At 33.5% G+C, this 18,347-nt stretch overlaps 2 protein-coding genes across 2 annotated transcripts in view; both read right to left on the bottom strand.

Moving 5' to 3' along the window:
- Nucleotides 1-5,679, bottom strand: part of LOC145279630 (uncharacterized) — a 45,500-nt gene extending 39,821 nt beyond the window's left edge. The window contains exon 1 of the mRNA XM_080130847.1: nucleotides 3,210-5,679. The gene's annotated coding sequence lies outside the window, so the exon portion shown is untranslated. The remainder of the gene's footprint in view (nucleotides 1-3,209) is intronic.
- Nucleotides 5,680-7,382: 1,703 nt separating this feature from the next.
- LOC145279629 (uncharacterized) lies at nucleotides 7,383-17,466 on the bottom strand. The gene is made up of 2 exons (XM_080130845.1): nucleotides 17,330-17,466; nucleotides 7,383-8,573 (listed from the first exon to the last, which is right to left on the bottom strand). Exon 2 carries the CDS (start codon nucleotides 8,563-8,565, stop codon nucleotides 7,534-7,536), a length of 1,032 nt encoding a protein of 343 aa, XP_079986971.1. The 5' UTR covers nucleotides 8,566-8,573; nucleotides 17,330-17,466; the 3' UTR covers nucleotides 7,383-7,533.
- Between the last annotated feature and the right edge of the window lie 881 nt (nucleotides 17,467-18,347).

Raw genomic sequence — 18,347 nt, 5'->3', positions numbered from 1 at the left:
TAAAGTTTCACCTTGTGGCGTATGGATATAGAATGCTTACATATATATATTACATAATAATATTACATATTATATATATAGAATGCTGGTTAAATTCTTTTTATATCAATTGTGTTGGAAAAAGTAAGTACTAGGTAGTCTATTAGTAGAATGTCAATTAGGGTAGAAGGAATACAATACTTACGCGATCCTCGTTTTGCTATTCAACAGAACCGGAAGTTCTAACAGAGTTGAATCATACTTTTATAACTTTTAGGTCACAGATTTTTATTAACAAAAAAAGTTTTACTATTTAAAAACAGTTTTATTTATAAAAAGCTTGTTGTTAATTAAAAATAGGCGTATAACAAAATAAGCTTGTCATTAAAATTGTTTTTTAATACAAATTTTTAACTTTGCCATTATAAGCCGTCGAAAAAGGGGTAATAGGCAGAAACATTTGAATTAAAAAACACTATTTTAAATTGTGTACACTTTGCAGAGTAATAAAAAATATACAAATATATTTCTTTTAAACTTTACAGATTAAATAAAATTTTATGGGCTTTTTCCGCAGGCAAACAAACGAAAAACATTTTTTTAAATACATTTTATTTACAATTTTTTAATAATTTATTTTTTCATAAAAACAAAATCTTTGAAATTTACTTGCCTGCAAACGATGGTAAAGTTAGGAGTTTACCATTTAAAATGATTTTATTGGATAACAGTTTTATTTAAAATTTAAAAATGTGTGTTTATAACAAAAATTGTAAATAAAATATAGAATAAAAAGTTTACATGTTTGTACTATGAGCAAACAAAAAAATTAAAAGATACATAATTTCATTTACAAGACTTTTTACAACTTTTTATATAAAAATAAAAACAAACTTTGCTATTTACTGGGCTTATTATAAAAACAGTTTTACATACTTGTTTTGTTATTGCATATTTTAATTTAAAAAACTTTGTTCAAAGTGTAAAACTTCTTATATTGTCTTCGTGAGAGGTAAATACATGCTAAATATGTGTGTGGGGGGCATATATGTGTGTGTATATATATTTGTGTGTGTATATAGATGTGTGTGTGTATACATATGTCTGTTTATATATGTGTGTGGATATATATATATGTGTGTGTATATATATGTGTGTATATATATGTGTGTATATATATATATATGGGTATATATGTGTGTATATATATGTGTGTGTATATACATGTGTGTGTATATATATGTGTGTATATATATGTGTGTGTATATGTATCGTGTGTGTATATACATGTGTGTGTATATATATGTGTGTTTGTATATATATATGTGTGTGTGCATATATGTGTGTTTGTATATATATGTGTGTATATATGTGTGTATATATATGTGTGTATATATATGCGTGTGTATATATGTGTATGTATATATATATTTGTGTATATATATGTGTGTGTTTGTATATATATGTGTGTGTGTGTAGTTATATGTGTGTATATATATGTGTGTGTATATATGTGTGTGTGTATATATATATCGGTGTGTACATATAAATATGTGTCTATATATATATGTGTGTATATATATATGTATATATATATATTTATATATACATCAGTTAAAAACATTTCTAACTAAAATGTATTTTAAAAATAAAATTTTCTCCGCTTTTCTATAGAAAAAAATGTAAACATTTTTTATTCTGTAAAGTTTAACTACTACAAAATAAATAGATTTCAAACTACTTAAAAACACAAACAAAATAAGCCGTATAAGTAAAAAAAATTAATAAATGACATTAGTTGCATTGATAGCTTCAAAGCTAAAACCCCGAACACTTTTAATTAAAAAAAAGTCTGGCATATTGTATATTTTTGTCTGCTTAAATCGCATTTAAAAGTGTGGGAATTTTTTTTAATGTGGAGATTGTTTTTACAAGAACACGTTACACTTTTTAATAATAATAATAATAATAATAATAATAATAATAATAATAATAATAATAATAATAATAATAATAATAATAATAAAACATTTGTAAACAAGCCTCTTAAAACAAATAAGCGAAAACGCGCAAACACCGCATTTCACGAGCGTTTGGAACTGCGAAAACTACAGCTCCAAATTGGATCATATTGGCCGTCTTGATCGGGCATGCGCATAAGCGAACTTCACTAAGAATGTGTAACTGTGAATTTCGCAGCTCCAAGATAAGTTTTACTTTTATGCTTCCATGAGTATCGGCACAGTTATCGATATTAAACTTCAGGATATATATATATATATATATATATATATATATATATATATTTATATATATATATATATATATATAATTATTAATATGATATATCATCACATAGAAAATAAACGTATTCTTTTTAACGTGTATCGATAATATTGAGTAGAAATGACTTGGGGCGATGCAGTTCTGTAGCTCCAGGCACGAGCCGCCACTGATACATAGGTAGAGCTTGTTAGTAATATATAAAATATATATGGTGATCAATATATATATATATATATATATATATATATATATATATATATATATATATATATATATATATATATATATATTCTTTTCAGCTATTAGCGAAACAAAAATTTATGAAAAATTCTTGGTAAACGTATTTATTACAAGAAATGGAAGATCATAACAATTAAACTACAGTCGCTAGAAAGAAAAAAAGATGTACGTGTTACACACAAAATAACACACACGCTATCGTTTAATCGGAACAAAATTAAAATGCATTCTGGTGAATTGATTTTTAACTTTTCAAAATTATTTTAACAACTTTATGTTTATTTTAGAATTATTTTAAAGATATTGTTTTACATCAAATTAGGGAAAAGATGGTGGCGTTGCAATAGGATATAACATTAAATCATATAGTTTTTCTGTTTGAGAAAATAATGATTACAGAATATGCAGTGCTGTGCAGTCCCAGGAGAACCATCCTCCCCAGCTTTACATTTTCGACTTGAAAAGATGGTTAGTTTATTGTTAATCGTCTGAGGTACCTCCACTGAGAAATGCCGATTGAGCTGTCCAGGCACTTTTTGTAAGTCATAGTGCCCCTGCTCGGGGGCTCTGGCTTTTCGCTCCCATTTTTGACCATTGTGTCACATTTCTCATCGTGGAAGAGAGAGAGAGAGAGAGAGAGAGAGAGAGAGAGAGAGAGAGAGAGAGAGAGAGAGAGAGAAAATAATAATGAAATTTTTACAAACCTTTTGCTGTTATAAGCCTTAAGAAGCAAACGCAAGTAATATAAAGTCCGCTTCAAATACGCGCAAACTGACACAACCAGAAGAAAAAAAAAAAAAAAAAGAAAAAACTATTTATATTTTCGTTTCAGCCTTAACACGCTCACAACCGAACCGTAGTTAAACAAAACAGGTTTTGAAAAGAGATTAATTACTGTGTAACGTGATCTCTAGCCTTGGTAGAGGCCATTTTGGAACGACAGTATGTATGTATGTATGTATAGCCAAGAATCACATCGACATTTAATATGAATTGGAGTATAAAAGTAATATTTTAGCGATGTAAGAAAATAAACCATGTTAAAACAGAAATATTAGGTTGAGAAGAAAATTCTTGCGGAATTTTTAATTTTGATTTCAAAGAATGTATTTTCAAATAAGTTTCGTTATAATACCTTTACTTTATATATCATTTTAAAGAGCGTTTTTCACTCTATCTAATCGTTTAAATTACAATCGTTTTGAAACAATTGTCTTCTTTTAAAAAAAGCAAAATCGCACAATTTTTTTATTTCAATTCAAGCTAGGCCGAAAAGCTGCTGAAAAAGCTCACGATATGAAGGAAGCGTTTGGCCCAGGAATAACTACTGAACGCACAGTATAATGATGGTTGAAGAAATTTCGTGGCGGCAACGAGAGTCTTGAAGATGACGAGTGTAGTGGTCGCCCATCGGATGTTGACAATGATCAACGAGAACCTTAGTTGAAGCCAATCTACTTCTGAATTAGACATAATGTATACGACGATTTTCAACCACTTGAGCGATTTGAAAGGCAAAAAATCATGATAAATGGATGCCACGCGAATTGAATGAAAACCAAAAAAACAAAAAACAAAAAAACAAAAACGCCGTCATGAAGTGTTATTTTTCCTCTTTTTACGTAACAAGAACGACCCGTTTCTGGACCGGGTTGTGACGTGCGATAAACCGTGGGTTCTTTACGACAACTGACGACGCTCAGCTTAGTGGTTAGACACTGACGAAGCTTCACGACACTTCCCGAAACCAGAGTTGCACCCAAAGAAGGTCATGCTGACTTTTTGTGGTCTGCGACCGGTCTCATCCATTACAGGTTGTTCTGAATGCAGGCGAAACCACTACGGCGAAGAAGTACTGTAAACACTAATAGATGAAATGCATGAGAAACTTCGACAATAACACCCATCATTAATCAACAGAAAATACCTAATTCCCTTCCACAACAATACCCAAACGCATGTTGCTAAACTGACCATGCAGAACTTGAACGAATTTGGCTACGAAACTCTGCCTTACCAGCCATACTCTCCAGACCTCTCAACTACCGACTACCACTTTTTCAAGCATTTCGACAACTTTTTGCGTTAGAAATGCTTCAAAAATCTTAACGATATTAAAAACGTTTTCAGCTACTTCATCGCCACCAGAACGCAAGATGTTCACGTTACTGGCATAAATGCATTTGTTTTGCGTTGGTAAAAGTGTGTTGATTCTGATGGTGCTTATTTCGATCAATAAATTTTTGTTTGAGCCAAGATATTTTCATCTGAACTTTAAACTTAAAAATAGCACAAACTTTCTTGTCAACCTAATAAATGAAACATTGAAAGAATAGAAAAGTCAAGCAAGTACTACCTAAAAGATAAACAAAGTTTTATAAATGCAAAATGTGATAAAAATGAAATTTTATAACAAAACATTTTTAGACAAGAGATAAGAATGACAAAATTTACGTTCAGTTTGGAACACCAGTCCCGCAACGAACGATGGTTACACCCGCGCGGACATGAACACATGTTATACTTAAAAACATCCATTCTACCTAATGAGATGGTGACCCCGTTATTTAAAAGTGAAATGGATGATTTTGAACGAAACACTCATACACACACAGACTCTCTCTCTCTACAACAATAAACCAGCTAACAACGAGAGACGCACGGCAAACTAAACACGTGTAGTACACTTTTCTTTCATTTGTTTCTTTCACGAAAGAAATTCCTGTTCGTTTAATTCAATTTAACACGTCGTTCGTTTCTTCCTCGAGAAAATTCATTTTTCCTATTTTGACCACCACCACCACCACCACCACAAAATGGTGCCAACCGAACGCGAGACGAACAAGCATTGCCTCCTATGCCACAAGTCCACAACAAACCGGATCCCGACTGACGCGAAACGAACAAGCATGACGACCCTACCGTTTTGAAATTAATTGTTTTGAGCGAGATGCGCGTTTTATTTGATAAACAAAAAGAAACGAACTTTTCAACAAGAAAAACAAGTGAACTGCTACCGACAAGGACCGCAACGAACAACCAAAAAAACAAATGTCAGCCTAAAAAAAAAAAAGAGTAAACGCTTTTCCACGTTTTTACGAACACACGACGTTTTTGACATTCCGTTTTTGACGTTTTTTTTCAAACAACCACACAAATAGCTAAAAAAGAAAAAAAAAGCAGGACGAAAAATCAATTGCCGAAAACTTTACTTACAATATATATATATATATATATATATATATATATATATATATATATATATATATATATATATATACACTGCATATATTTTTTCCTAGGAAGGGGAGTATTGCGCGAGCCTTTTCTATTCACACACAAAACACACATTCACATTTCAAGCTATATTACTTGTCATATACATATGCGCCCACGTCCACACACGTAAATATATTCACGTTCGCGTACATACACTCACATTCACGTGTATATGCACACACACTAACGTACACACATGTACTCACATACACGCACGCATGAACAACGTCACTTTCGCTTTCAAAGGAAATACACACATGCGCAAAAGACCACCGGAAACAAGTATAAAAGAAAGAGCATTAGCGGCTTCTTCCTTTTTCAGACTAGCCTCCCGAGGTGGCGCACTAGCCACCGCCGATTCGGCAGGCGCACGCACGCGCGTACCTCACACCACTTGATACTATGTGGGACAAAAAGCTACCAGACCGTATGTACACCTTTGCACTCTTTCTCTCTCTATCTACAACTGGTCCCTGAGAACAACTTTGCGTAGCTGACTGCTAACTGACGTCAACCCTCTATCCTTTTCTTTGTCTACACGCTGGACTATCATTCTCATTTCTACTACTCACTTCTCTTCCCACGCGCGAACAAACGATAGTGACCCGAACTTAAGATGAACACACATTTGCTTTTCTTTCTACAACACCAGTCCCGCAACGAACGATGGTTACACCCGCGCGGATATGAACACATGTTATACCTAAAACATTCATTATTTCAACAGTAAATAAACGACGTTTATCTTATCCATCAATGGAGTTTTTGTTTCCTTCAATTCTATTCGTTTCTATTATTTTCTTGTAGCGAGTTAGGGTATAATTATATCCTGTCCCGCAACAATTGCAACATAATTAATAAGTTGAACACGTATATTATAATCAATAGGTTGAACATAGATATTATAATTTATAGATCGAACATGTATATTATAATTTATAGGTTGAACATGTATATTATAATTTATAGGTTGAATATCTAGCACAGATTAAACAACTAAATTCTTTTAAAAAAACAAAAAAAAAGAAAAAAGTTTTATTTCGACGACCCAAAGTTTGATTGTCTGAGTGCAAAAAGGAATATGAAGTTATTTGTTTGGATATGTAAGTTAGACAGCAGTCCTATCTGGAGTTGTAGGTCGGCCAGCAGTTATCTTCAGAGAAAACTGTCAATGCTTTAATGTCCAGTAGACAGGGACAAGAGAGAAAGGAGAGAGAGAGACATGATTTTGTTGTTTGCATGTAGTATGTAGCGCGGAATAAACAGTAAAACCTCTTTTAAAACAAAACAGCAAAAGGTTTGTTTGGACAGCAGAAAGTTGGAATGTGTCCAGGTGGAAAAAAGAAGAGTAGACATTTCTTCTTGCGTGCACATCAGATATCAGTCCTTTGTGGAGTTCTAGGTCGGCCAGCAGTTATCTTCAGTTTATGCCGAAGTGTCCAGTGGACAGAGACATGAGAGAGAGAGAGAGAGAGAGAGAGAGAGAGAGAGAGAGAGAGAGAGAGAGAGAGAGAGAGAGAGAGAGAGAAGATGGATCTTTCTTCGATGCTTGTCGTGTTCTCTCTGCTGATCAAAGTCTCCAAACGGGTTGAAAAAAATCCTTAAGAGATAGATAGAATCAATGCGCCCTGCCAGCCGATTGGTCAGTGTGTGAACGAATAACTTGGCGGAAGGGGGATCATTGATTCGCGAGAGAAAATAAATCTTTTATTTGTGACTGCTTCAATGTTTTTAAAACAAAATTCAATGTCAAAATTTACAAAATTTGTTTTCAATAAAATATAAAAGAATCAAATCTTTTCCATCATTGTTTACACAAACAAGTATTTTATCTTCCGAAACTGAGATTTTGGGAAAATATTTTTCGGCTTCTTTTGGGAATTTGTATAAAAGTCTTTTTTCTGGAAACAAAGAAAAAGTTCCTTCCTCAGTTGAAAAATACAAATGTCCAAATTTATTGATAGAAAAATCCCCAAATTCTTCTCCCTTGTCCACCGAATCAAGTTTTTCTCCGTCAGAATTAAAAGAAACGAGTTTAACACGATCATACAGACTTGATGCCCAAAAATTCCCAGTCAGAGAATCGACACGAATTCGAGACAAACTTGAGCCGAGTGATCCTGTTGTGAGTTTATCAATTTTAACGGTTTTTATTTTTTCGCCTTCTTTTGTAAAACAGTGAATTTCCAAAAAGAAATCGCAACAAAAAATCGACTCATTTTTCGAACACAAAGAAAAAAATATTTTTTCGCTTGTGATGAGTTTTTTTATTTTTAAAAACGGATACACTTTTTTTCTTTCCAAGAAAAATATTTTACCTACTCTGCCCCACTTCCCCTGCCCGCAAACCACTAAAATGTCGGGTGAGATTGAACACATGTCGAGAGGTTCGAAGTAGACATCCTTTTCGTTGTTTATATCATCAAAACGAAATTCAATGAGAATTTGGCCACATTCGCGCAATTCAATTATTGATCGATTTTCACGATCAGCAAGAAAAACGTGGTCGTCTTCGTCAGCGATATGAATCGATCGAATGATTCGCGGTTTCGGTCCGGGTGGAAGATGCCACTCTCCGTTTGGCAGGAATTCTGTTATTTGAAAAATTTTCTTAGCGTTTTGATTACGAATATAATCTTTGCGTAAAAAGTAAAATAACGAGGAAAGCGAGATGGAAAACATATAAAACGGAACAGAAACAGTGTTATAAATTATAATGAAAAAATTGCGAAAATAGTAAGCTGAACGCCGAAGAAGACGATTCACGATGGCTGAAGACATTATGGAACCTGAAAGAAAATGAAAAGATAAAATTTGTAAACAGAAAAAGTAGAAATTGAATTCAGGTGAAAACTTTATTACGTGTCATGTCGAAATTAGTATAAATTAAAAAAAAAATATACAAAAAATAGATCAAGTAAAAAATAATTACAAATAAAAATAAAATGTATCGAATTATCGAGTTTTATCATACGTTTTAATGTGGGAGAGTTACGCGACCAATTTATTATTCGTATTTTTTTTTTAACTATTACACATTTCATGAATCTCTGTTAAAATATTTATATTTTTCGAATTATTAAACGTATAAAAATGATAACAATACATAATAATAAATAAACACATTTCATGAATACTTAAAAGATTTTTTTACATATTCTGACATGTGACTAGTGAAAATAATGACGATTTTCGTTCAATCACCGGCCTTTTTTAACAAAGTAATAACCACTTACCAAGGCCCAGAGGCCACTCGAGGATAAGAGTTAACAGTGATCAACAATGCCAATATCATAGTAATCGTTAGAAGTGTAAATTTGGTAAATTGGATTACTTAAGGGGAACGGCTCATGAAGAAATTGTTTACATTGGACTTGAAGACGGACATATTGTAGACAGCTGGAAAGCAGGTAAACAGAAGAGAGCCTTGTTCAACTTTTACGTTTTCATGGCAGAAAAGTACAATGAGTTAATGTGCCAAACAACCATTTTTTGTTGTTGTTGAACTTACGAGGTTTAACTTATGAGGATTAAAATAACTTTCCTTGAAGTTGACGAAGTGAGTATGGAAATTACACCCTTTGGGGGTATGGTGATAAAAGCGGGTACTTTATAGTTTTAGCATGGAGAGAAATGGGATTCGACAATTGCTCCTTCGTGAGGATGGATGCAAGTTCAGATTGGCACTCATGGCAGCATTCCAAAATAATGAAAATACAGAAATGGCTGTATGATGTACGTACTAGAGCGCTTCTGTGCTGGAGGAGGGTTATCTAGGGGAGATAACTCTTGAGATGATAAGTAGAGATAAAAGAAGAGTAAACAGGAATGCCTTTCGTAAAGGTTTTATCAAGTATACACATGTTTTAGAGAAATCAATATGGTGAAATCCTTAATTCCGGCCAAGGGGAATAACTACGATCCTTTATTTCCGGAATTGTCAATGCAATTTATTCCAACATTTCCCCCCTTCAACAATAATTAAGTATGGAATTACAGAAGTTAAATTTAGTCTGTTCAGTACTAGGTTAAGAAGTCCTTATATTTACTTGGAAATCGTCGCATTCTGAACGATCTCCACACTGACTCACATGGATTTTGGTTCTCAGCGTCCACATCTTGGGGAGCATGGCTATTTTCAGGATCAGGTAAGGGATTCTTCTTCTTCACGTAGGTATTGTCTTCGTCAGTTGGCGGTTCTTTAGGGGCTTCAGGGCTTGCAGGATTGTTTTCATTGTGTTGGTTGTCTTGATTTGAGGAGGTAGGAGTCAGCTCTCGCACATTGACAGTAGTTTCCGCATCAGAGGGTAGTCATAGTAGGGATTTTTTTTTATTACATTTTCACCCCAAACAAGACACATTGCCACTTTGGTGTAGGGGGCTACTATCAGGGGCAGCAACTACTGGGGCACTATGTTGGGATTTGGGCAGCAAGATGTCGGTTCACGTTGCACTTAAACTTCTGCATGTCAGTACAGTTAGGGAAGCAGGAACCTGGAATGGAATTCCAGAGTCTAGCGGTTCTGGGGAAGAAACTACTGGAGTAGAAAGATCTTTTACATATAGGGATCTCTACTGTGTGGGGTGGGACTTAGCTGCCTGTCGGGTTTGTCGAGAGTGTCTACGTCGTGGGGGCATAAGTGTCTGCAGTTCGTCAGAGCATTCACCATTAAAATACTTCTAGAACAGACAGAGGGATGCAACGTTTCGTCGATGGGACAGAGGCTGAAGCTTAGATGCCAGTTCAGGGCCTATCAGATTGGCAACTCTTTTTTGAAACTTGTCTAGGAGCGAGAGACTAGTAGCAGATGCACCAACCCAAATGTGACAACAATACTCCATACATGGGCGAATGGTGGCCTTATCGAGGTACAGGATACTTTCAGGTGTCAGTAGTTTTCTAGCACGGATGTCTAATACGGTAGCAGGGGTTACCAGAGAGTCGAGCTTACTAGATTTAGTATGGTTTCTGACATATATTGGGCTTTATTTCGCCCAAGTGGGAACAGATGTTCCGGAGGAAGATTTACGACTATATTTGAACATTCTGTCATGAGAAGTCGTATTAGTGGCAGTTCATAGTAACGACCTAATTGAATGGAGAGCGTCTGGTTGTATATCTTCCTAATGGGGCAGTTTCATGTTGCTAGAGTGTAAGGTCGTTTGGATGGCCTTCCATAAAGTTCCATTGAGTTTCTCAACTTGCTGTCAGTGTGTATCATATCGGGCATACCAAACATTGAAAATAGTTGGTTTAGGCAGTGGATCACGGTTTTGCTAGTCATATCGTTACAGACGAAGGCAAAGGGAAAGCGAATATATTCATCAATTATAGTGAGTAAGTATTTTTTACCACGCACCGAAGTAGGTAAAGGCTTCTAAAGTCGATATTTAATCGCTGGAAAGGTAGTATAGCCTGTATGAGTGTTCCTTTGTTACAACTGGCAAATTTAGGTTCCAGATGCTGACAGGAGGAGTACGAGTCTGTTATATTCTTAATTTGTTCTAAAGAGAAAGGAAGGTTTCTTGTCCTAATGAAGTGGTTAAGTCGCGTGACACCAGGATAGCATAGTGTAACATGCAAGTTGCGGAGGTCTTGCAAAGTGTGCGTTAATGCAGAGATGCGAGAAAATGTGTCAGCAGCTGTATTTTCCGTTCCTGGATGGTAAACAATACTGAATTTGAATTGTGACAGTTCGATCTGCCAACGACATATCTTATAATTTTTAATTTTAGATTTCTCTTTATTATCAAACATAAAACTGATGATCTTTTGATCTGTAATAACTTTTAAATGTTTCCCCAGTAGGAAATGTCGCCACTTTAGGAGAGCTTTGACAATCGCAGCAGCTTCTTTTTCAACAGGATGACGTCTAATCTCATTCGGGTTTAGTGTCCGAGAAAAGAATGCAACAGGTCTACCCTGTTGGTTTAGAGTAGCAGCAATGCAATAATTATTGACATCAGTTTCTACTATAAATTCTTTATCCAGGTCAACAGTTATAAGGGTAGCATTTCTTAAGTCGGTCTTCAACGTCTGAAAAGAACTTAGAATAGACGGGGACAGTGGAAACTCCTTGTTATGGTTGAGAGGCAGTATCTTATCAGAAAAGTTTTGAATGAATTTACTATAGTAAGAGAACATACCAATTATTCGTTTTTGAGAGTGGAAATTTAGAGGCGGTGGCATTACAAGGAGTGGTTTTAGTCTCAGGTAATCAAGTGATTGTTCTGGATTGTGTAACCAAGAAGTGTGATAGAAGTAGCAGAAATGATGCTCTTACTTTGGTTGAGCGTGATGTTGTATCTTTACGCTACATTATAAAACCTTTGAAGGTTGTAGTCATGCTCTTTTCGATCCTTTCCGCATATTGTGAAATTGTTTACATACACAAAAGTGTCCGTTAATTTTTCTCTTTCTACAATGCCATCGATGCATCTTTGAAGGGCACTTACTCCGTTAGTGACGCCAAAAGGGATGCGATTAAATTGGTAAAGTTTTCCATTTACTTTAAATGCTGTGTATTTCCGATCGGCATGACTAATTGGGATTTGAAGGTAAGTAGATTTCAGGTCGAGTGTTGTAAAAAACGTTGTATCGAGCTATGTCATCAATCATTTTATTAATGTTAGGCATGGGATAGGCATCCAGTTCTGTAAATCTATTTATGGTGTCACTGTTATCGACCACCATTCTTTTTTTTTTTTTTTAATTCTCGTTAGAGGTCACTAAAACTTGGGCTCGCCAAGGAGATATAGAGGGCTCTATTATGCCTTCCCTCAACATTCTGACAGTTTCCTCTCTAATATGTTGTCAGTGAATGTGTGACGCGAGATTGTAGTGGGACTGGTGGATATATTATATATATATCCCCCAGTCGTTAGGAAAAATAGGAAAAATGAATTGTTTTGAGCAATGAAAAATGAATTGCTTTGAGGAAGGAAAAATGAATTGCTTTGAGGAAGAAACGAACAACGCGTTTATTGAATTAAACGAATTTGAATTTATTTCGTGAAGAAACACATGAAAGAAAAGGGTACAGCACGTATTTAGTTTGGTGTGCGTCTCTCGCTGTTAGCTGGTGAGAGGGAAAGTCTATTGTTGTAGGGAGAGAGAGAAAGAGAAGCACTCAATCCAGGTTATGGAGATTGAAAGCGTGTAAGGTGTACGTACTGCCTGTTGACTCTTGCCCCACACAGTAGAAGGTGGCGTAAGGCGCGCGGGCGTGCACGCCCCGCCGTGGAGCCGTTGGTCCGTCGACCGTTCAGCTCGGAAGGCGAATCGAAAAAAGGAGAAACAGCTCAGCTCTCTTGCTTTTATAGGTGTTTCCGGTGGACTTTTGCGTATGTGTGGATATCCTTCAAAGGGGAATGACGTTGCCCATGTGTACGTACGTGTGCGCGTATGTGTGTTTACATGTGTTTACGTTAGCGTGTGTGTATATGCACGTGAATGTGGGTGTGCGCGTATGTATATGACAAGAAAAATGGCTTGAGATGTGAACGCGTGTTATTGTGCGAGACTAGAAAGGTCTCGTACAAGATTTGGTGGCAATAGGGGTCGTCCGTATAGAAAGATGAGAGAAAAGGGGAGAAGGAGTTAAGTTAGGTACCGAAATGAAACTTATGACCCAGCGGATATTTTACTGACATTTATATCCATATTTGGTGTATGGAAATGCAAAAAAAATAAATAAATAAATAATAAATAAATAATAAATAAATAAATAAAATAAAAATAACGATTTACTAAAGAACGTTTTATTTACTGGACATTTTTCCAAGGGCTCAAGTTTGCCAGGATTTAGAATGCTTACATCCAGATGCTTCTTGAAAAATTGACAGACGCTGTGGTGATCTAGAAAAGAAAGTCGGAATAGCCAAAATGTTAGAGATAAACATTCTAGCATTTCGTTTAATGCTTGCTGCATTCCTCATTATTAAATTAAGTTGATGCGCATAACAGTGAGTGAAATGTGCATTACTATAAACTGCTTTTATTTTCACCTGAACACCATTTTTTTTGCCTTTCATGACATTTGCATCATTTTCTTAATTTCAACTTTATCATGGAGAGACAGCTATGAAAACTCAATCTGTTGAAGTTCATTTACCGTCGAAGAAGTTATTTCTGGGGATGCAAAGAGGTCCTGGTTAAATTCTTTTTATATCAATTGTGTTGGAAAAGGTAAGTACTAGGTAGTCTATTAGGAGAATATCAATTAGGGTAGAAGGAATACAATGTTTACGTGATCCTCTTTTTGCTATTCAACTGAACCGGAAGTTCTAACTGAGTTGAATCATACTTTTATAACCTTTAGGTCACAGATTTTTATTAACGAAAAAAGTTTTACTATTTAAAAACGGTTTTATTTATAAAAAGCTTGTTGTTAATTAAAAATAGGCGTATAACAAAATAAGCTTGTCATTAAAATTGTTTTTTAATACAAATTTTTAACTTTGCCATTATAAGCCGTCGAAAATGGGGTAATACGCAGAAACATTTGAATTAAAAAACACTATTTTAAATTGTGTAAAAAATATACAAATAAACTTCTTTTAAACTGTACCGATTAAATAAAATTTTACGGGCTTTTTCCGCAGGCAAACAAACGAAAAACATTTTTTTAAATACATTTTATCTACAATTTTTTAATAATTTGTTTTTCATAAAAACAAAATCTTTGAAATTTACTTGCCCCCAAATAATGGTAAAGTTAGGAGTTTACCATTTAAAAATGATTTTATTGGATAACAGTTTTATTTAAAATTTAAAAATGTGTGTTTATAACAAAAATTGTAAATAAAATATAGAATAAAAAAGTTTACATGTTTGTACTATAAGCAAACAAAAAAATTTAAAGATACATAATTTCATTTACAAATCTTTTTACAACTTTTTATATGAAAATAAAAACAAACTTTGCTATTTACTGGGCTTATTATAAAAACAGTTTTAATACTCGTTTTGTTATTGCAAATTTTAATTTAAAAAACTTTGTTCAAAGTGTACAACTTCTTATGGGAGTGGGAGGTAAATAAATGCTAAAACTTATATATATATATGTGTGTGTATATATGTGTGTTTATATATGTGTCTGTGTATATATATATGTGTGTGTATATGTGTGTATATATATATGTATATATATGGGTATACATGTGTGTGTGTGTATATATGTGTGTATATATATATGTGTGTATATATATATATCGTGTGGGTGTATATACATATGTGTGTATATATATATATGTGTTTGTATATATATGTGTGTGTGTATATATGTGTGTATATATATATGGGTGTGTATATATGTGTGTGTTTGTATATATATGTGTATATATATGTATGTGTATATATATGTGTGTATATATGTGTATATATATGTGTGTGTGTGTATATATATAATATATATGTGTGTATATATTAATTTATTTTTATTTCGGACTATTAGTCTCATCTTTATTAGTTGTTTTTTTAATCTTTTTATTGGTTTGTTTATTCACAAAGTTTCGGCCAACTATTCCTCTGGCCTTCGTCAGGTGTTAACCGCGACGGATAGAACTTCGAATCTCCTAACTGCATTCTCAGCCATCAATGCCATCCGTAGTTGTTGTCGTCTCACCACATTTTGACCAATTAACCTCTGGCACGCTTTGGCCAGGACGAAGGCCAGAGGAATAGTTGGCGGAAACGTTGTGAATAAACAAACCAATAAAAAGATAAAAAAAACAACAACTACTAATAAAGACGAGACTAATAGTCCGAAATAAAAATAAATTAATATATAATGCTCATCTCAAAAATGACTTCCAATTAAGAAATAATATATATATATATTTATATATATATATATATATATATATATATATATATATATATATATATATATATATATATATATATATATGTGTGTGTGTGTGTGTGTGTGTATATGTGTATATATATATATGTATATATATATTTATATATACATAAGTTAAAAACATTTCTAACTAAAATGTATTTTAAAAATAAAATTTTCTCCTCTTTTCTAAAGAAAAAAATGTAAATATTTTTTATTCTGTAAAGTTTAACAACTACAAAATAAATGCATTTCAAACTACTTAAAAATAAACAAAATAAGCCATATAGGTTCAAAAAATAAATAAATAACATTAGTCGCGTTTGTAGCCAAGGTTAAAAAGCCCGAACACTTTTAATTAAAAAAAAGTTTGGCATATTGTATATTTTTGTCTGCTTAAATCGCATTTAAAAGTGTGGGATTTTTTTTAAATGTGGAGATTTTATTTACAAGAACACGTTACACTTTTTAATAATAATAATAATAATAATAATAATAATAATAATAATAATAATAATAATAATAATAATAATAATAATTGTAAACAAGCCTCTTAAAACAAATAAGCGAAAACGCGAAAACACAGCATGACACGAGTGTTTGGAACTGCGAAAACTACAGCTCCAAATTGGATCATATTGGCCGTCTAGATCGGGCATGCGCATAAGCGAACTTCACTAAGAATGTGTAACTGTGAATTTCGCAGCTCCAAGCAAAGTTTTACTTTTATGCTTCTATGAGTATGGGGACAGTTATCGACATTAAGCTTCAGGATTATATATATATATATATATATATATATATATATATATATATATATATATATATATATATATATATATATATAAATATAATTATTAATATGATATATCATCACATAGAAAATAAACGTATTCTTTTTAACGTGTATCGATAATATTGAGTAGAAATGACATGGGGTGATGCAATTCTGCAGCTCGAGGCACGAGCAGCCACTGATACATAGGTAGAGCTAGTTAGTAATATACAAAATATATATGGCGATTAATATATATATATATATATATATATATATGTATATATATATTCTTTTCAGCTGTTAGCGAAACAAAAATTTATGAAAAATTCTTGGTAAACGTATTTATTACAAGAAATGGAAGATCATAACAATTAAACGACAGTCACTAGAAAGAAAAAAGATGTACGTGTTACACACAAAATAACACACACGCTATCGTTTAATCGGAACAAAATTAAAATGCATTCTGGTGAATTGATTTTTTACTTGTCAAAATTATTTTAACAACTTTATGTATATTTTAGAATTATTTTAAAGATATTGTTTTACATCAAATTAAGGCAAAGATGGTGGCGTTGCAATAGGATATAACATTAAATCATATAGTTTTTCTGTTTGAGAAAATAATGATTACAGAATATGCAGTCCTGTGCAGTCCAAGGAGAACTATCCTCCCCGGCTTTACATTTTCGATTTGAAAAGGAGGTTAGTTTATTGTTAATCGTCTGAGGTACCTCCACTGAGAAATGCCGATGGAGCAGGCCAGGCACTTTTTGTAAGTCATAGTGCCCCTGGCTTTTCGCTCCCACTTTTGCCCCTTATGTCACATTTCTCATCGTGGGAGAGAGAGAGAGAGAGAGAGAGAGAGAGAGAGAGAGAGAGAGAGAGAGAGAGAGAGAATAATAATGAAATTTATACAAACCTTTTGCTGTTATAAGTCTTAAGAAGTAAACGCAAGTTCTCTTTATAATATAAAGTCCGCTTCAAATACGCGCAAACTGACACAACCAGAAGAAGAAAAAAAGGAAAAACTATTTATATTTTCGTTTCAGCCTTAACACGCTCACAACCGTACCGTAATTAAACAAAACAGGTTTTGAAAAGAGATTCACTACTGTGTGGCATGATCTCTAGCCTTGGTAGAGGCCATTTTGGAACGACAATATGTATGTGTGTATGTATAGCCAAGAATCACATCGACATTTAATATGAATTGGAGTATAAAAGTAATATTTTAGCGATGTAAGAAAATAAACCATGTTAAAACAGAAAAATTAGTTTGAGAAGAAAATTCTTGCGGAATTTTTAATTTTGATTTCAAAGAATGTATTTTCAAATAAGTTTTGTTATAATACCTTTACTTTATATATCATTTTAAAGGGCGTTTTTCACTCTATCTAATCGTTTAAATTACAATCGTTTTGAAACAATTGTCCTCTTTCCAGAATGTCGAATACAAGATGGAAAAAAGTAAAATCGCACAATTTTTTCATTTCAATTCAAGCTAGGCCGAAAAGCTGCTGAAAAAGCTCACGATATCAAGGAAGCGTTTGGCCTAGGAATTACTACTGAACGCACAGTATAATGATGGTTGAAGAAATTTCGTGGCGGCAACGAGAGTCTTGAAGATGGCGAGTGTAGTGGTCGCCCATCGAATGTTGAAGCCAATTCATGCAAAACTGTTCGAAATTTACTTCTGAATTAGACATAATGTATACGACGATTTTCAACCACTTGAGCGATTTGAAAGGCAAAAAATCTTGATAAATGGATGCCACGCGAATTGAATGACAACCAAAAACAAAAAAAAAACAAAAAAAAACCGCTTTCATGAAGTGTTATTTTCACCCTTTTTACGTAACAAGAACGACCCGTTTCTGGACCGGGTTGTGACATGCGATAAACCGTGGGTTCTTTACGACAACTGGCGACGCTCAGCT

This window comes from Euprymna scolopes, chromosome 7, assembly GCF_053919585.1.
Source record: "Euprymna scolopes isolate OS-2025 chromosome 7, ASM5391958v1, whole genome shotgun sequence".
Lineage (NCBI taxonomy): Eukaryota > Metazoa > Mollusca > Cephalopoda > Sepiida > Sepiolidae > Euprymna > Euprymna scolopes.
Note: the sequence above shows the minus strand (reverse complement) of the source record. Positions and strands in the feature narration are given on the sequence as shown.

What these genes read in the sequence shown, in the direction of transcription:
- LOC145279629 (XM_080130845.1), bottom strand. Translation starts at nt 8,565, where the DNA reads ATGTCTTCAGCCATCGTGAATCGTCTTCTTCGGCGTTCAGCTTACTAT.